Here is a 20,247-nt window from a genome sequence, read left to right on the forward strand (position 1 = left end):
TAACCATTACCCCACCCTGGCTCCCTCCCTCCCATTATAAGACAGCGGTGGTGTCAGGGGTAGGCATCTGTGGGCCCTTACCAAGGCTCCCATTGCAGCAGGGGCCCCTTTACCAACTCCCGAATGCACACACACACATATGGGCCCTGTTTGCTTCTCCTCGCAGCTTCTGCCTTCCCACCTGTTTTCTCTGAGCAAGGAGGTTAAACAGCTCCCTTGTCTTGCCTTGTGAGCTCCCTCTGAGCCAGGAATAGGTAACCTCAGGCCCAGGGGCCAAACTGGCCTTTCCACGCCTATGTATCTGACCCTTGGAACTCTCCCCCAGCCACACCCATCAGTAGCCCTGCTCTGCATCCTCCTGGAGTGTTTTTGCCTTGAACTCTGAGAAAACCTCTTGTGCAGCTGAATGAGTGCGTGTAGAGACTACCCTGTTGTACAAAGACGGGATTTACCTTTGTTGCTCCGCCCACTTAGGCCTTTGGCCCTGCCCACCCCTGGAATTTGGACACCTGAATTGTTCTGTAGGGGGCAGCAATCACTTCACCACCAGGAGAGACCAGCAGAAAAGGCTCAGAAACATACCAGAGTCTAGATCAGTAGTCTTCTGTGTCGTCTGTGTTGGAATTACTTTTAAGATGTTTTTAAAGCTTTTTTTTTTTTAAGTTGTTTTTAAAGAACGGGTGTAGTCGTCCAGGCTCTCAGGGGGGGTCTTAGACCCCTTACTTTTTTTGGAAGCAGTGTCCCTATGCCTTCCAGTCAATCAGCATGAAATGTTAGCCACTGAGAAGAGTCTTCTAACATGCTTCCTTGTCTTTTCCTGCTGATTGGAGCCAGTCAGAGTGAAAGGAAGTGAGTCAGCCTCTGAGAAGACTCTTCTCAGTAGCTAACATGCTCCCCGTTCATGCTTGTTGGATCCTAGGGTCGTATGTTATGAGAGAACGCATTAACAAGGATCTCATTCTCAACCCAGCAGCAAAAAACAAGGGAGTGGCATGGCTGTGGCTATCATGAAGGGACCCTGAACTTCTGAATTTGCCGTTACGCTACTGTTAAAGATGTTTTGTTTTAACATGTTTTTAAAGTGGTTTTGTTTTTAATATATTTTAAAGCCTGTTTTTTTTATGTTTTAGGGTGTTTTTAGTGTTTTTTGTTTGCCGCTCCTACTGGAAGGAAGGGCGGGAAATGAATGAATGAATGTCTTCAACCTTTTCTAACCTGGGACCTGCTTTCAACCAAAAACTGCAGGAGACCAGCAGGGTCCGTTCTTGGCATAAGAAATGCCCTGCTGGATCAGAACAAAAGCCCGTCTAGTCCAGCATCCTGTTCTCACATTGGCTAACAAGACGCCCCAATGGGAATCCCAAAAATAGGACCTGAGCGCAACAGCAGTGTCTCCCCGCTTGTGATTCCCAACAGCTGGAATTCCCAGGCAGACTGTCTCTGACAGTGGAGGTGGAACATAGCCATTATGGCTAGTGACCATTGATAGCCTTATCCTATATGATAAGCCTTATCCTCCATCCCTCACCCACCCACCCACCAACCAACCAACTGGTCTCACCCTGGTCTCGTGTTTTCCTAGCAACATACAGCTCGGCATTTGCAGTCGGAAGAAGTAACCACAAAGCAGGAAGTGCCAAGTCACTTGCACCGGGCCCCTTTCTGGGCCCAGGACACAGCGCATGAAAAACAAGCCTGTGTGTTTTCCCCCCTCTGGACATCTCCAGGCTCACTTTGAAGTGCCAGCTCCAGAGATTTCCAGGAGAGGTAACTGCCAGAATGCTTCGGTGGTATGTCTGTCACCTCCTCAGAAGGAAGGAGGAACATTATTATTATTATTATTATTATTACTACTACTACTACTACACCATCAATGTACATGGCTTTTTACAAAGAGCAGGTACAGCAGGTCCCTGCCCCAAAGTGCTTACAATGTAAAATAGACACCTGGCGGGGGGGGGGGGGCTAGGAACGGAGGCCGGGATGTGCAGGGAAAAAAATGTGAGATTTCTATTTTGCTATCCTTGCTAATTGGCATAGAACCAGTGAGCTGAAGAAGCAGAGGTTGGCTCTACCCTCCTCCCAATATAAGACTGCTTCTGCTCTGAAATACTCCACATCCAAGCCTGACACGGTCCTGTGGATCTTCCAGGCTCTCAGCTGTGAGTAACGAAAGAAACCGTTCAAGATTTGTCAACGACTGAGGTTCTAAATATCTGAGAGACCTCCTCCTTCCCTGCAGACCCTGTTGAGTGTTGAGATCAGCTTCTGTCACCCTCAGAAGTTCGGGGGGGGCAGGAGGGGGCCTATTCTGTGGCAGCCCCTCAGCTGTGGAGCGCCCTCCCCACCGAGGTGCATCCGGCAACTTCATTGTACAACTTTTGGTGAATGCAGAAGACGCACCTCTTTACCCTGACCTTCCACACCTGAGATGTATATTTGTAGGACCCACCCTGGTTTAGGTTCTTTTCAGCTGTTTTAATTATGTGTTTTCAAATTGTTGTAACCTGCCCTGGGACCTGGATGGGTAAATAATAATAATAATAATAATAATAATAATAATAATAATAAATGGCTACTAGCCACGATAGCTATGTCTGCCTCCGCTGTCGGAGATAGCATGCCTCTGGATACAAGTTGCTAGGAATCTCAAATGGGGGCTTTTGAGCTCATGTCTGGCTTGTGGGGTTCCGATAAAGGCATCTGGTTGGCCACTGTCAGAACAGGGTGCCGGACTAGATGGGCCACTGGCCTGATCTGGCTGGGCTCTCCTCATGTTCTTAGGAGTGCTAAAGTTGGGGGAACCTATTGTGGTGAGGGGCTGAAGGGCATGGTCCTTTCCATGCTGTATTTTTTCTCTGGAATTGACATCCTTTGTCTGCTTGCAGAGAATCTTTATAACATCATTGCTGAACGGTTAGAGTCTGATGTTTTCCGTGTTCTGCTTTCATCTTTTTCCCCCCCAGGGCTGACTTGTGTATGTATGTGGGGTTGTTTTGTTAATAAAACGTAACTTTAGCACCAGCTTATTCAGTGCAGACAAAGCGCTACTGAGGAAATAATTTGGTACATAGTGGGGAAGAGGTATTTTGATTTTTAAAAAGAGAACCACGACGCGCTTTGCAACACAGACCTTGATGTTTCCCCCCATGATGCTTGTGGATAGGAATGGGGGAGAATTCAATTCAGTTTGTATTTACATGCAAACTTCCCAGATTTGCATTTTCCGAAATAGTAGGTGAATTGAAACACGGCCATCCTTTGAAGTTCACACATCTCTGAATTTTGCAGTGCAGTGCTCTGGGCAAGCGATGTATCTGAAAATGCATAATTAGGGTAAAGTGTGGATATCAACGCATGCATCGGTGAAAATAACACACATGCATGATGTTGGGGGAATTGCTTTACAAGAATGTGTATACTAGGCAAAAGCTGCATAAGAAATGTGTCTGTTAGTATGCATTTAGCCTAAAATCCTGATGAATAAAAAATACGGACGGACGCGGGAATGTGTAGAACTGAACTCAAGGCTGGAAAAATGAGAAACGGAGAAAACATTGACATATTGGCCCATCCCTACTTGGCTTTGTTTTCCTCCTAAAAGTGAGCCAACAACAAAATAATGATCATCATTGTCATCTGGGTTGATGTTGTTTCCCTTTTTTTCCGTGCAAAATGCAAATGGGTAGCTGGCTTGGGGTGCACTGACCATGCCTGTGCAGCTAGGCAGCCTTCTTGAAAGGGCTTGCTATTCTGGGAGGAGAGTGAGAAGGGGGGATCCCAGGAAAGGGGAGGGAGGGAGGGAGGTGGGGCAAGGAGGATGATTACCATTCTGGTCATGCGTTTGAGGCAGCCTGGCTCCCGCTCCTGTTTGATCCCAATAGGGGAACCGACAGTGGGGAGGAGACTGCTCTAGCACTGACAAATATGAGGATGGTTGAGACCTGAAGCCGAAAGAGGAGCAAGGTGCGGATCCCGGCCACGCTGCTCATGGCATTGGGGAGACAGGGGGGGACCCTTCGCTGGAGTCCCCATAGTCACCTCTTGGGCTGAAAGCAGAGGTAGGACCTGAGCAATGGATGTGTTTTGGAGGGTCCCCTGTGAAGGGCGGGAGGTCTTCGCTCTGGCAGACAAAGAACTCAAGAAAGGGGAGGACCAATGCCGGCTTCCTCTTTGTCTCCAAGGTCTGGCAGCAGCTTTGCGCTCTGGGGAGCAAAATTGGTCTTCACACTGTGAGGGGTGTGTGTCTGTGTGAGAGAGAAAGAGAGAGAGAGAGAGATGGCATGGCCATTATGGGATCTGTGAAGCCACAAGAGCCACTTAGCAGGTCGTCTTCAGCACCCTTGGGGACCAGAAACAGGGACGCAGCTTGTGCTGTGATGCGCAGGCCCCACTAGAGGGTTATTTGGGGTGTATCCTGTCTCCAGGGTGCAAATGCTCCAGCGGAGGCCACTGTGCATCCCTGGGCATCCTTCCACCCACCCACCCCAGCAATCCTTTCTAAAACTACAGAGCAACCCACATCCTCGATCAGTGTGTATAGGCATTGCAAGGACAGGGTGGGTGTGTACATCTTCTGAAAAAGCGAAAGCCCTTCCTTGCAGCTGTCAGTGATTTTCTCCATCTCCTCTGGCTCTCTCCGTTGGTCCTGCTGGGCAGGCAGTCACAGGTCTTCAGTTGACATTTAAAGTGGTGCCTTGTATATAGAGATGGAAGGATCTGTCCATTTTAAAAAATCCTCATGAAAATTCTTCAGCATTTTGGCCTGAATTTTTCCTAATAAGCATGGTTTTGTATTGTCTTGACCGATGTACACATTTTTGCAGGCAATTGCCCCAATATAGTGCATTTTTGTATGTTATGTTCATGAATATTCATTTTTGTGCAGCCTGTTTCCTAATCTATGTATTTTTGTAGGTTGGAAAACTGCATCCCAAGATTTGGATAAGTCCAAATTTCAAAGGATTTATTTATTTATCATTATTTATTAGTAGCATTTGTAAGTTCCTTTCCCCCCCTAAGAATAGGACTCAAAGTGACGTACAAAAAGGAAAACAAAAGCACACTGCATATGAAATAGCTTACAGCAAGTCAAACAATGGCAAAAACAATTTCAAGTGAAATAACACAACAATAACAGAAGAAGTAACAAATGGCAAATCTAACGGCAACACGAAAACCATCCCAACACTATAAATATAACAGAACACATTGTAACAATCCTATTACACAACTAGTCTATATGGCAAGAGTAGATGAGAAGTAACACAAAGGATGGCTGTGTCACTTCTCATATTGTTTCGGAAAGTACAAATTTTATAGATTTGGCTTTAAATGCAAACTGAATCGAATTTCTCCTCTGTCCCCATTTCATATAATGAAGTTGTTTTCTAAATTTGTTGACCTGCGTGCTTTTATAATTTCTGTTTTGCTTTTGCAAGTGGGTGTGATAAAGTGGCAGGATGCTCTTCTTCTTGAACCGTCGGGGAAAGAAAATCTAGGAAAAGCCACTTGCTCTGAGATTACTGGTGGCCAAGGAGCTAGCCCTGCAGCCCAATCTCTGAAGCACATTGCTCCCCCTCACAAAGAATCCTGGGAAATGTAGTCTGTTCAGGATGCTGAGATTTGTAGCTCTGTGACAGATCAACTATAGTTCCCAGCATTCTTGGGGAGAGGAATGTGCTTTAAATGTATGGTGTGTACTCAGCCCAACTCTGAAATTCAACGGTCTGCGTCTGTGTTGGAATTGCTCTTTCAGATTTTTTTTTAAAAAATATGCTTTTAATGATGTTTTGTTTTAACGTGTTTTAAAGATGTTTTGTTTTAATATATTTCAAAGTCTGTTTTTATGGCGTTTTAGAGTGTTTTTAGTGCTTTTGTTTGCCGCCCTGGGCTCCTACTGGGAGGAAGGGTGGGATTTAAATGTAATACAGAAAGAAGAAAACAAACATTCTGCAACATATCCTGCATACCCAAAACTAGCATGTCAAGGGAGAATGGATTCCAGACTAGGTCTCTTAATGCAGGGATTTTTTTTTTAATGTTATGGGGGGGTTGGTATGGATTTGGATGCTCCTCCCATACCCAAAACCAAAACAAAATCTGGAGGGCCACAACTTTCCCATCCCTACCTTGACATCTTTTGTTAAGCAAGAGTACTGTGGCGCTCAGGTCGCTTCCCGGCTTCCCGCAGGCATCTGGTTGCCCACTGCGAAAACAGGATGCCAGACTAGATGGGCCTCTGGCCTAATGATCTTGGGTCCCATCCTGGTTGTGTGGTTTGGTCGACTCCTGCTCATTCCGCACAAATGTTCGGCTGCAGCAGGGAGGCCTCATATGCCTGGCACTGCCTCCCAGACCACCTGTGTGATGCCGCCTCCACTTGCTCCAGAACCCTCTGCAAGACCCTCCGCCTTTCTGTGAAGCTTTTGGCGTGCGCACCCTGTTCTCACGCCCTGCAGTGACTTAGCCTGTCATCAACCCTAAGCCGTAATTGAAGACGTTGGGTGTTGCTTCCCTCTTGACTGTTGTCTCTGCTTCCTTCCCCTTCCTTTGTCAGGTTTGAGACTGTAAGTGCATCGGGGCAGAGGCCTGTCCTCTTGGACTCTGTAAAGTACCACGCACATTAACATCATCATCCGTGGCAATTGAAACCTAATCGGCATGGAGCACAAGGGTGTGATATTTATTTCTTATGTTTTTATTACACTTTTTCTCCAAAGAGGTCGAGTTCTGTCTCTCTCCCCCCCTTTTATCCTCATAACAACCCTGTGAAGTAGGATAGGCTGGGAGATATCAGCTGGTTCAAGTTCACCCATTGAGTTTCGTGGCTGAGTGGAGATTTGGACCCAGGTCTCCCCAGCCATAGCAACATAGGAATCTGCTTTATACTCAGTCAGACCATTGGTCCATGAAGCTCAGTACTGCCTACACTGACTAGCAGTGGCTCCCCAGGGCTTAAGGCAAGAATCTCTTCTGGCCCTACTTGGAGATGCTGGGGACTGAGCCTGCGGCCTTCCACATGCAAAGCATTCACCTTGGCGGTGGTTTAGGGATGTGCTAGAATTCCTCCCAGTTTGGATTTGGTACTGAATTGTCCATTAACTTGCTTAATTCTCTATAGTTGCGGATCGGATTTTTATGTAGCGAATCTCCACAGCTATTTTCGAAAATGGGTTTTTTGGGGGGGAAGTCCGCCTCTAAAGTAGCGACCTTGATAATTTTATCAACATTTCCTTCCATTTATCAATATTTCTTTTCAAAATGTGGATATTTCCGAGAATAATTTTTTGTGAGGGGGAAAAATGGATTGGTAAAAGTAATAGCTCACAGGCAAAGAATGAACTCGAATTGATACCTGCCTGTTACATCGATGGGATGCTTTCGAACCAGCATTGGCCAACGGATCCCATCCTTCGTGGTATTACGGTTTTAAGTCATATATAACAGGAGAAGCGTAGGTCAAAGCTGCGGTTAAAGACTGCAGTCCTGAGACAGAGCAGCCTCTTCTCCATCAGTTAGGAGTTCCCGAGGCAGTTGGCATCCTTGGTACTCCTGTGCAGAGAATTCCAGGGTTGCCACAGCAACCCTTGAACCATCCCAGGTATCTCTAGCTCCCAACTCCATCCCTCCTGAATCGAGAGCTGGACCTGCTCTTTAGAGCACAGGTGGGTGCACTGATACTGTGCTGGTGACACAGTTTGGGAGTCAGAGTGCCAGATAACAGCTATTCTGCCTTTTGGGGTGGTGATGCAGCCAGCGAGGCACCAGGAGGGACGTTCCATAGAGCTGCCATTACTGAGCAGCCGACAAGGTGAAGGCAGGCTCTGTCCTTACCTGAGGGAGACATGAGGTGGCATCTGAGGCAAAGCAGGGTCAGCACCAAAGGGCAGCCAGGTGGGGCCCTGGCCAAGGACCCTGCAACCCACAGGGGCCCCTGAAGGGGCCCTCATTAGGGTGGGGGAGTAGCTCTCCCCTGCCGTGGATTGCAGGGAGGGAGCTGCCTGCCCCATGTATCCCAGTCTCTCTCCCTGCCCGCTCGCCCTCTCCCTGCCCGCTCGCCCTCTCGCTTGCTCGCCCTCCCCCACCCGCTCATTCCCCCATCCAACATTCCCCCCCCCCGGCCTGCTCAGTGTCACCCACCATCCCGTCCGCCCCACCCACTCGGTAGGTAGGTAGGTAGGTAGGTGGGGCATGCGTGCATGTGGGTGCCAGGGCCCAGGGCAGGCTGGAGCCCCAGGGCCCCAGCATGCCTGGCACCAGGCCCGTCTGTCAGCGCTGTGTAGGTGCGTCACTCTTGAGACACATTTATTAGGAACATAAGGTTAGAGAATGGGGAGACATTTAGTTTGCGCCGAAATGTGAAGCTGCCCAATACGTGAACTGAAACGTAGCCGTCCTTTGAAATTCGCACCCGTCTGGATTTTGCATTGCATTTCTGCAGCCGCGTAACGTGTACAAAAACTCATATTCTGGGTTAAGTGTGTGTAAAAATGCCTATACTAGTGAAATTAACATACAAAAATGCATTATATTAGGGGAAATTGCTTTTGCAAAAAATGTGTATTATAGGCAAAAGTGTGTCCAAAAATATGTATATGAGCAGAAATCCGCACAAAAAAGCTGATGAATTTTCATTAGGACTTTTTAAAAAACCCAAACTAATGTGGAGGATTGAATTTAAGACTAAAAAAATAAGAAATGGAGAGAAACACAATTGACGGATTCGCCCATCCCTACATAAGAATGTTGTCTTATACTGAGACCATTATTCCATCTAGCTTTCCCCCAATATATTCATTTTTGTGCGCTTTCCTTGGCTGGAGAGTGCACTGCAAAATTCAGAAAAGTGTGAATTTCAACAAATGGCTGTGTTTTTGGTTTGCATATTATTTTTCACAAAGTGCAAACTACGTAGTTTAATGGGAACTGAACTGAATTTCTCCTCCTGCGCAGTCCTTCACCCATACGTTACTGGAACAGTAAGCTAAGCATCATCTATGCTGTTCTGAGAACATATGGATTGGCCCTAACACCTCCTGTGTCCTCCCAGTGGGAATAGGTGGGTGGAGAATCTGCGAAGGGAAGGGAAGTAGTTGCACATGAGCAAATAGAAGAGAGAATTTCCCCATCTGAGCATGCTCTCTCCTCTGTGTATATCTCTCTGGCCTTAACACACAGGTGCAAAAACTCAAGTAGGTTTGAAAAGCCAGGCTGTACCCTTCAAACAGCCTGATTCAGTTCCCAGGCCGCTGGTTGCAGACCCCCTACCATAAGCACTTCCAGGTGTCCACCTTCCCTGGCTATTTAGAATGCTGTTGCAGATGATCGGCATGCTAACACACCAGACACCTGCAAGCCAGATGTGAATCTGCAAATCCACATGCCGATTGCTAGTCTAAACACACCGGCTAGATCAGCCCAAAGGGAAACGTTGACGGCTTTATATTTCCGCTGCTGCATTTTATTGCTTGTTTCTTTGATGTGCTTGATGGTTTTATGTTTTCTTTCTATTGCATATTGTACGGCGCTTAGATTTATTTAGTTTTTTTTTTTAATGTTAAGCAGTTTAAGGTTTTAAAAAAAACAAACCACCAGAAACAATACTATAAAAGCAACAACAGCACACCCAACTCCTACGGGTGCAACAGGTTCTCTTTCTGTGGAGTACATCCCTGTTTCATTTCTGGGCTTGTGGCCGCTGTTGCTGGAGAATGGTTATTTGGATTTCCCTGAGAAAGTGGAGCTGAGCAGGTCAGCCCCGGTTGTGTGTGGAACGCAAGATGAGCCGTTGTTTCAAACCAAAGGTCCATCTGATCCAAAAGTGGGGCACCTCAGCTCCAAAGAACCAAGTGGCCCGTGCAACTGGCCCTCAGAACCCTCCCCAGGCTACACCCCCTCACCGGCCCTGATCTGTGCCCTCCTTGAGTGCTTTTGCGGAAATGCCTTCCGCTTGTCTGGATGGAAGATGAAGAGATGTATGTGGGTGCAGATGGGTGCAGAAATCTCTGACTTTTGCATGGCTGGAATGTATCCTGTTGTCCAAAGGTAAGAGTCACATCTATTGCCCGGCCCACATTTGCCTTTGGCCACTGTTAGGTGGGCCCCAGAAGGTTGCACGTGATAGAATGTGGCCCTCGAGCTAATACATGTTTTCCCACCTCTCGCCTAATTCAACATTCTCTTGCCAACTCTGGCTGGGCAAATGCTATTATCATTTTGCTATTATCGTTGTATTACATTTATAATCCCGCCTTTCTTTCATCATGGAACCCTCGGTGGCGTGCATGCGGTTCCCAGATGAAGGGATGGGAGAGAAATACACGCATCTGTCAAATTCACACTTTCCAAAACAACATGAGAACTGAAACACGGCCCATCATTCAAAATTCTAGAAGAGCAATATATTAATGCCTTGGATAAATAAATAAATCACCCTTACCTGAATTTAGCAATGCAGCTCTCCAACGAAATGCTTACAAAAATGCATGTATTAGCTAAATGCGTGCATAAAAATGAATATATTCGTGAAAATAACATACTATGCACTATATTAGGAGAAACTGCTTGCAAAAAAAATGTGTACATCAGGGAAAACCGCCTGCAAAAACGTAAGTGTTGGGAGAAATTTGCACCAAAATGCTTAAAATTTTCATGAGGACTTTTTTAAAAAATTGCAAATTGCTACAGAAATGTGGAGAACTGGAATAAAGGCTGGGAAAACGAGAAACAGAGAAATGAGATGTGAATGTCCCTTCCATCCCTACCAGAAGGTCACCCATCCAGGCCCTGACCAGACCCAGACCAACTTAGCTTCCAGAAGGTGGTGGTCCCATGTGCCTTTATACCCATGATGGGGAACCTGTGCCCTCCAAATGTCATTGGACTCCCGCTTTCAATGGCCCAAACCTACATGATTGATGTTCAAGGATGATGGGAAATGTAGTCCAGCAACATCTGGAGGGCCACAGGTTCCCTGTCCATGTTTTAGATCTTTCCCTGGGACTAACAGACTGCCTCTTCTAGTGCACGGGGGTTTGAGAAATGTTGCAGGAACCCTTTGGTGTGTACAGGATTTCTTTCCCTTACCACAAAGTGATCACAAGCAGCCACCACACGTGTCCGGGATTAAGGGGTACAAACTTTCTGGCCAGAGACCGTCAAAAAAATCTGAGCTCTTTTCTTTGAGATGACTGCGCTTCGGCAAGCTGTCTCCCCCTTGTCACGCACCAGCTGCCATTGGTGTGAAGGTCCCTTTGCCTCTGGATGTGGCCGTTGTTTGTGGAAACGCTTCAAGGGGCTGACAGCTTGAGGGCTCCCTGCCATCTCTGTTTGGCTACGGAGTCGTACTCTCTCTCTCTGTCTGTGTTTTCATTCTTCTCCACGTGTTTTTCCTCTTGCTCCATACACCAGACTGACTAGACTCGGCCCGGGTCGTCTGCTGCTGTGGAAACCGGCCATGAGGGCCGAGGGAATGGCGTGTGTGATGCAGACTTCGGCCAGCCATGCCAAAACTTGGCAAGAGGGAGCCTTGTTGATTCAGCCTGTTTGTATCTCCGTAGGGAGACTATAAGGAATAACAGCAAGCCTTTGAGGAATAATAGCATATGTTGCAATTGTTCCAGTTGACTGGGGGTAACCCTGATTTTTCTGATTCTGAACAGCTGCCTCCTTTTTCTCTTTTCTTTTTTATTTTTTTGGGGGGAATTTTTGTGATGTTGTTAGTATGTGCTCATATAATCCATAATGGCAGTTTTGGGGGTTTCAGTGAGTTTCCAGAAGTTAAGGCCAAATTATACGTAAGGCTAAATATCTCATCAGGAAGCCTGCCCGCGGATGATGAAGATTAAGACTGCGTACATACCATACATTAAGCACATTTAAAACATATGGCTTTCCCCCAAAGAATCATGGGCCTCTAGTTTACTCCTCACAGAGCTGCAATTCCAAGCAATCTTAACAAACTACAGTTCCCGGGATGCTTTGTGGGAGGGGTGGAATGGAGGGGTAGAATGTGCTTTCAATGTGCTTTAAACATATGGTGTGTACGCAGCCTAAGAACAAGATTTATTTGCATGTACTGATGTTGTTGTTGTTATGTGCCTCCAAGTCGAGTGTGACTTATGGCGACCCTATGAATCAGCGACCTCCAAGAGCACATTTGGGTTTTTGAATGAGTGTCATGAGCACCACCCCTCTGATCATTTCTCCACCACCCCCACTCCTGAGAGAGAGAGAGAGAGAGAGAGAGGTTTATTTGCATTTACCAAGGCACATACTTCACTTTTTAAAGGGGTTTGGGTAAAAGTAGGATCCAGTAGAATCAATCTGAGCTATAAAAAGTACATAGAGTTGAAAGATGAAATGGGAAAGAATGTCACTCTTCCAACTTCCTCCTTCAGCTCTATGTACTCTCCAAGGGAGAAAAAAGTGACTGCCTTCACTACCTCATGACCAAGAGGGCAGTGAGTGGGGTGTCAGAGGCTTTGTTGGCACCAGAGAAAGATGTTAAGGGCACCGTTGATCTTTTGAATTATATGATCCTTTGAACGGGAGATGCCTGGATTTTGAACCAGGGACCTTCTGCATGCAAAACCTGTGTTCTCTGCTACTGTGTTCTGGCCCTTCCCAACTTTTAACCGCCTGCCCAGCGTTGCTCAATATGTTTGAGTTGTAGGTATTCTGTAATAAGTACAGCGAGATCTGTTGCAAGATTAAGCTCAGTTAAAACTTCTTTTTTTTTTTTTAAAAAAAGGGAAATTGTTATGGTGAGTTTTCTTAAGACACACCCTGCTTGAGACATGCAGAGCAAGCGCGGGGATGGGTGGGGACCGGGACTTTTCAGCATTGTGATATTTAGTGTGAGAACATACTTTTGTAGGCAGCTTTCGCTAAAGCACACCTTTTTTGCAAGCACTTTCTCTTCATACAATGCAGCATTTTTGTATGTTATCTTCACAAGTATTTTCCTTTTTATGCACACTTTCACCTCACATATGCATTTTGTTAAGAATTGCTTAGTTGGCGAACTGCGCTGCAAAATTCAAATACATGCAGATTTTGAAAGATGGCTGTGAGTTTTGGTTCTCGTATTGTTTGGGAAAGTGCAAATTTGATAGATTCGGCTTGAAATGTGAATTGAAATTTTCACCCATTCCTAGTGTGGACAGCACAGGAAAATAAAGTATTCATTCTCCATTGACTCTAGAAGAAAATGTGTGTTTGCAGCCTGGACCTAGTCAGAACTTAAGCAGAGCGCGGTTGGATCAGGCCAAGGGCCCATCTAGTCTGTTTCTCGCACTAGCCAACCAGATGCCCATGGGAAGCCCACAAGCAGGAACTCAGTGCAAGAGCACTCCCTGCGCTTGAGATTCCCAGCAACTGGAACCCAGAGGTGTACCACTTCTGTGGTGCTGTGTGCCAGGGCAGGAGGAGGCAACAAGATCTGGAGGTTGGAAGTCGTCTTCTGAAAACAGTGTAGGTGGGCAAGTAGATTTTTCAGCGAGGTTAAAGGGGAGAGAGTTAACTAGCAGAGGTTTTCCCCTCCACAGGTTGCTCCTGAACATAAAATGCAAGTGTATAATCAGGTTTGTTATGCAAACGTCAAGCCTAGATTGGTCAAGAATTCTCATTTGCACGACAAATGCCTCTTTTCCGCTATGTCTCTCCCCCCCCCCCAATAATGGTTGCAAGGTTGCATATCTAGTAAGCGTGAGTATATTGCAAGAAGGCCTCAGGCTGCTTCGCTGCTAAACTATACGTGATCTTTACTTTGCAGCTTGTCTCTGAGTGCAAAATGCTCAAATCATTGGGGGGGGGGGCTAGTTCAGATTAGGACCCTAGCAAAGGCTTAGGAGACTTTAGCTCTTTGCCTCCCACTATGATCCCAGACTGGCTGTGTGGGAACAGGGGCCTTGCGCCTGCAGTTTGCATAGGAAAAAACCCACTCCCATTCACTTCAGTGGTAGTTTTTCCCCCAAATGCAAATTGCAGGCCCCAGTCCTGATTGGGACTACATCTGATCTGCCTGGCGCTTGCTTTCTGCCCACTCAAACAAATGTTCCATTGCAGCAGCAGTACTTGTGTGTGTGTGTGCGTGCGCGTGTGTGTGCGTGTGCAGAGCCAGCACCAAAGGGCAGCCAGGATGGGCCCTGGCCAAGGCCCCTGGGGCCACAGGGGCATCTAAGGGGCCCCTCGATAGGGTGGGGGAGGAGTAGCACTGCCCTTCCACGACCTCAGGGATCGCCACGAATCGCAGGGAGGGGGTTTGCAAGGTGCCTGCCCATTTGCTGGCTCCACCTACCTGTCTTTTGTGGCTGTGCGCGCAGGGCTGCCATTAACCAAGATGGCGACTGAGGCTTCCCTAAGGTGCTGATGCCCCTGCTGCCATCTTGGTTGGTGGCAGGGATGTGCGTGCATAGCACCATGCGTGCCATCAACCAAGATGGCAGCAGAGGCTTCAGCCCCTTAGGGAATCCTCGGCCACCATCTCGGTTAATGGCAGCTCTTTGCATGCACACACAGCCGCAAAAGACAGGAGAGACGGGTAGGTGGGGCTTGTGTGCACGTGTGTGTGCATGCCAGGGTCCAGCACAGGCTGGTGCCCAAGGGCCACCGGCAGGCCTGGCACTGGCCCTTTGCGTGTGTATGTGTGTGTGTCCTGACCAGAACATTGCATGTGCAATGCCTGCTGGAGTTTTTGTCCACACATGTTACCTCTTCAACTAGAAGTGCCTAAGACTGAACCTGGGACCTTCTGCATGCAAAGTGCACCCTCAGTACACGTGCTTTGGGCCGTCAGTGATGTCATGTTTTGATGTCAACATATTGATGTAAGAACTAATAGACATTGTCTAATTGTTAGGAATGTATTAGGAAAGTGTTAGGAAAGTGTCATTTGTTACTGTATTGTCATTGGAAGTTGTTATAGTTGCTTTTTAATAAGGTTATTTTGTTATTTAATTTTTGTAGATTGTACTGTTTTTATTGATATGTATTTCTATATTTGTGTTTATTTTTTGTAAGCCACCTTGAGAGCCTTTTGGTCAAAAGGCAGCATAGAAATAAACAACATTAATAATAATAATAATAATAATAGTTCGCCTTTCCTCCAAGGAGCTCAAGGCAGCTTACAAACATGGCTCTCTCCCTCCTGATTTCATCCCCACAACAACCCTATGAGGTAGGTTAGGCTGAGAGACAGTGACTGGCCCGAGGTCACCCAGGGAGCTTCATGGCTGAGCAAGGATTTGAACCCTGATCTTCCAAGTCCCGGTCCGACACTCTAACCACTGCACCACACTGGCTCTCTTAAATTAGGTTTTTCTTGTGATATTGCAATGCTCAAAGGAAATGTCACATATCAGTGTTTTTAAAAACACAAAGTTGAAATATATTGTATTTTATTGTATTGATGTATGTCGCCTAGAGTGGCTGTTAATTCGGCCAGATAGGCGACTCATAAATAAAATTTTATTATTCTATTATTGTTATATACAACTGGGTCCTGAACTTGCATCCCAAATTTCATTCCAGTCTCTCCTTGTTCAAGGGAGAGACTGTGTTGCCAAGAAAGCCAATGGGTGCATTAAATCAGGGCCGGTTGGAGAGCCCTGAAGGGCCACATTAGGTCCCTGGGCCTTAGGTTCTCCACCGCCGGTCTAGCTTGACTTCCTTACTATGTATAGTTCTGTCAGTGGCGGCTGAAGCACCTGGGACAGCGCCTGGACAGTTCAGGCTAACACCCAGAGCAGACTCCACTGCCCTGCTGACATGGAGCCACCAGCCTCCGCTGACGTCTGCAGCCTTATGTGTGCAGATTGGAATTAGACCCTCCCCTGGATGCAGGATCTTTCTGGTAGGCCTGCTTGTCCTGAGATCTCTCTGATCCTGCAGGGGAGCATCTCGCCTTACTGTGCCTCAGCAGAGCTTCCAAACTTCTGGGCTCATTTCCGGCTCCTCAGCTCCCAGCGCAGCCCATTTGAGATCCTCCCCGCCCCCCCCCTCGGCTACATATTCAGATCTGTTTGCTGAGTTTCTCTTCCCACCCTGGGCGCTGTCGGAGGCGTTGCCAGGGAAGTTAGCAAGCTGCGTATCTCCATTGACTTCTCCTTTTTGCTACTTTCCCAGTGAGGGTGATTTCAGGGGGAGGGCCGTAGGCCAGCTTTGCATGCAGAAAGTCCCAGGTTAAATCCCTGGCACCTCCGGGTAGGACTGGGAGGGGGCCCTTGCCTGTAACCCTGGACAGCTGCTGCCAGTCAGTGTAGGCAATACTAAGCTAGATGGACCAGTGGTCTCACTCAGTATAACAAAGGGCCGTAGGTCAGGGGCAGAGCAACAGCTTTGCATGCAGATGGTCCCAGTTGCATTCCGCAGCATTTCCAGTTAGGGCTGGGAGACCCTCCCTGCCTGAAGCTCTGAGGAGCCACCACCAGTCGCAGTGGGCCATTGCTCTTCGACTGCTGGGTCAGGAGCCGGGATCCGCTACTGGGCTGCAGACGTATCTAAGGTGGGTCGCCACAGCAGCACTGCCGCCGTATCCCAGCTTCTTTCATTGTGATCATCTGGAGGAGCGCTGTTAGTTGTCCCTGCGTTGCAGCGGCCTGGCCAGCCACCACTCAAAGTCAGGCATTTAGTGTTGCTGTTTCCATGCCATGGCACATTCTTCCTGCAGAGAATTGGCAGGCATCTCACTTTTGACTTCCAGGCATCTCTTGAAGACCTTTTAATGCAGATAGACCAATGCAACTGTTGACATTTTTTTGATCATTTTCATCATTCCGTACTGTTTTTATGGTGCTTTATATTTTATTGAATATGTTGCTGTAGACCATCATGTTAGTTTGTATCAATTGGCAGTATATAAGTACTTTTATAAAAATAAAAATAAATACATAGTCAACTAATTAAGAGAGAGGTCCCCATCACTGCATCTTGTGGCAGCGAGTTCCATATGTGAACAGTCAAAGAATAGAGAGGCTGGGCTCAGGATTGGGTTCTATACCACAGCTTCTTTTAGGGCAGTGGTTCCCAAACTTCTCCCCCTCCACCGCCGCCCACGAACGACTTCAAAAAGACTGATGTGCTTTGCAGACCGCTTAAGGGTTTTTCTATTTTTCTGTTGTAGCCATTGTAATGCACTGGGTTAGATGCGTCGTGGTTTCTAATCGCATTTCTGTTGCTGCTTTTCCTTCTTGCGTTCTGCTGTTTTGTGGTACAATTTGCATTCCGTAGAATTCAAACTGCGACGGTAAGAAAATGCAACATAAGAAGTCAAAGAAGCAAGAGAAATACAATAAAAAATCGGTAAGACAGACATGCCGCTGAGCGCCTGGATGAAGCCTGCGGACCACACTTTGGGAACCGTAGTTTTAGGGGTTGCAGGGAAATAAAGAGAGGGGAGGGGAGTCACAGTTGTGTGTGTGCCTTCAAGTCGATTTCGACTTATGGCGTTCCTATGAATCAGTGACCTCCAGTAGCATCTGTCGTGAACCACCCTGTTCAGATCTTGTAAGTTCAGCTCTGTGGCTTCCTTTATGGAATCAATCCATCTCTTGTTTCGCCTTCCTCTTTTTCCACTCCCTTCTGTTTTTCCCAGCATGATGGTCTTTTCTAGTGAATCAGGTCTTCTCATGATGTGTCCAAAGTATGATAACTTCAGTTTCATCATTTTAGCTTCTAGTGATAGTTCTGGTTTAATTTGTTCTAACACCCAATTATTTGTCTTTTTCGCAGTCCTTGTGGGTATGCGCGAAGCTCTCCTCCAACACCACATTTCGAATGAGTTGGTTTTTCTCTTATCTGCTTTTTTCACTGTCCAACTCTCACATCCATACATAGAGACTGGGAATACCACGGCCTGAACGGTCCTGACTTTGGTGTTCAGTGATACATGGACCTTTTTCTTCATCGCAGCAGTGCAACAGGGAGGCAGCAGCAGGGGTGTAAGTAAAGCAGGGGGACTCCCATCCCGTCTGGAGTATCTGGTTCAGGTTCCTCCTCTCCCTCTTCCTCTTTCAGAGAGTAGCCCTGAGCGTCAGTGGATGAGCATGGAGGACCAGCCGGCTCGAGAGCAGCTATCCCGTGATGGCCCTTCCGTCAGCACCGGGGACCGGAAGCTCTTTGGCTACGTGGGGATTGAGGCAGTGATAGACCAGATGCGGATCAAGACCATGAAAACTGGCTTTGAATTCAACATCATGGTTGTAGGTGAGCACCGGGGGTGGGGTAGGGCAAACGAGAATGCTCAAAGGACGCTTGGTAATGCAGTGGGCACCCTTTGGCTGTGCTAGGTGGGTGGGCCTGGCACAGGGGTGGGGTGAGGCAATGCTTCATTCCTAGAGAAACAGGACAGAGCTCCCCTCTGCCTAAAAATGCCATCTTCTGCTCTGGAAATCTTGTGGTTTTTTTAACCCTCAGTTCCCAGTGTGCAGGGAGTCTTCTGCAGATTAGAATGGACTGCATACAGACCTTGGCTTAATTGCATGCAGCCTTTGAATGGAGATGGCCAAATCTGTCCATTTCAGTCTTTCTTCTATTATTATTATTATTATTGTTATTATTATTGTTGTTGTTGTTGTTTTTGTTGTTATTATTATTATTATTATTATTATTGCCCGCCCTTCACCTATAGGTCCCAGGGCTGCTAACAAAACCTAAAATACAACATTAAAAAGAATGGAAACACATTTCAATCACAAGAATAGGGTGGGTTCAGAAAACATACTCATTTTGGGAAGCGGTTTTTCCCTTTTATGCACATTTTTGCAAAGCAATTTTTCCCAACGTAATACATTTTTGCCTGTTATTTTCAGGAGCGCTTGCATTTTTAAAATTGATTTTTATTTATTTAATTTAGTTTGCGCACATTGCCCTAGTCCTTGCATGTTTGTGCCCGTTCCTCGGCTGGAGAACCTCTCTGCAAAATTCAGAGAAGTGTGACTTTTGGGGGATGGCTGTGTTTTGTTTTGTGTATAGTTTTGGGAACTGAAAATTAGGTGAGTTTGCCTTTCAGTGTGAACTTTATTCATTTCTCCTGTATCTTTGCCCTCGGGGGTGGTGGAGGAGAAATGAAGTGAATGGGGAGGGAGAAAGAGAGCAAGGCCAAGGGGGTGTCAGAAAGAGGAAAGGGTGGCCTCATCCAGCTTTGATGCTTGCCCTGCACATGTCCCAATTTGCAGCCCCTGGCAAGATTATGCCCCTCCCAATGGAGTGCAGCCCTTGACAGAAATAAAGGTTGCCCCCTCATGCTATAGATTAGGGGTAGAAAACCCTTTTCAGCATGAGGGCCACAATCCCTTTCGTGCAACGTTCTAGGGGCCGCATGCCAGTGGTGGGCAGAGCCGGAAGCAAAAGTAGGCAGAGCAATGAATGCAAATTTTGCACCAGGCTGGTCTGTACACACGCGTGCACACACCCCTCTCTACCCTCCATCCAGGACAGCAAGAGGCATGATCAGAGTTCAAGGACACATTTCAGCCAGGCAAAAACACTCAGGGAGGGTGTGAAGCAGGACCGATGAGGGGCATGGCTTTGGGGCAGGGGATGTGGCCTGGGAAAAGGCTTGAGGGCTAGATAGACAAGCTTGGAGGGCTACATTTGGCCCCCTACGACGGGAGATGCCCCACCTCTGCAGTCGGTAATGGTGAGAGAATGCCCTCTGCACGTCCTCAAGGGAACTTTCATCTGTGCCTCAGTTGTACTAGAGCTGAGCATTGGTGTCAGTTAAGCCCTGGGGGAAGGGTCAGAGCCCTGGAGACAATGGAGAGTAGGATAAGGGTGGCCGATGCATTTCTGAACTGGTCAACAGTGAAGCCCATCTTTGCAGCCATAGGGGCTAAAATAATGCGTGTCTGTTCTGTGAAATTTCTGGATGTTGAGTTGCACATTCCTCATACCCAAATCCCATGCAATGCCTGCTGACGGTTCACAAGCCAAAGGAGATGCTGAATAAGATTTCCAGGCGTTGGTGGGCAAAGTTCTTCAGCGCTCTTTTGCCCCTTTGCCCATAACTAGCAGAACCAGAATATGCTATCCAAAAGAAGTAAATGATGCAAGTATGTGCCATTTACACGAGTCTCAGAATTCAGCTTTTTGTAGTGCAGAAGTTGGATAGCCTGGGCGCAAGATTATATACACGCCCAGGCCTGAGGATAAGTTGGGAGGGAACACTTGCCTGGTGATTAGGCCAAGATGCTATACAATATTGTGGTGATTGTGAGGACAGCCAGTTACACATCTCCAAAAACA

The 20,247-nt window shown here is 47.1% G+C and overlaps 1 protein-coding gene across 8 annotated transcripts in view; it reads left to right on the plus strand.

Annotated features, from left to right (window-relative positions):
- Window positions 1–20,247, plus strand: part of SEPTIN12 (septin 12) — an 84,745-nt gene that overhangs the window by 36,969 nt on the left and 27,529 nt on the right. For 5 of the 8 annotated variants that reach the window (XM_061599302.1, XM_061599303.1, XM_061599305.1 and 2 more), the window contains one exon: window positions 18,019–18,207. In XM_061599302.1, the coding sequence (XP_061455286.1) occupies window positions 18,019–18,207 (189 nt within the window). Of the gene's footprint in view, window positions 1–1,630; window positions 1,768–16,154; window positions 16,508–17,733; window positions 17,943–18,018; window positions 18,208–20,247 lie in introns of those variants that run through there. The other 3 variants (XM_061599309.1, XM_061599308.1, XM_061599310.1) reach the window with 3 other exon arrangements.

This window comes from Rhineura floridana, chromosome 17 (assembly GCF_030035675.1).
Source record: "Rhineura floridana isolate rRhiFlo1 chromosome 17, rRhiFlo1.hap2, whole genome shotgun sequence".
NCBI lineage: Eukaryota > Metazoa > Chordata > Lepidosauria > Squamata > Rhineuridae > Rhineura > Rhineura floridana.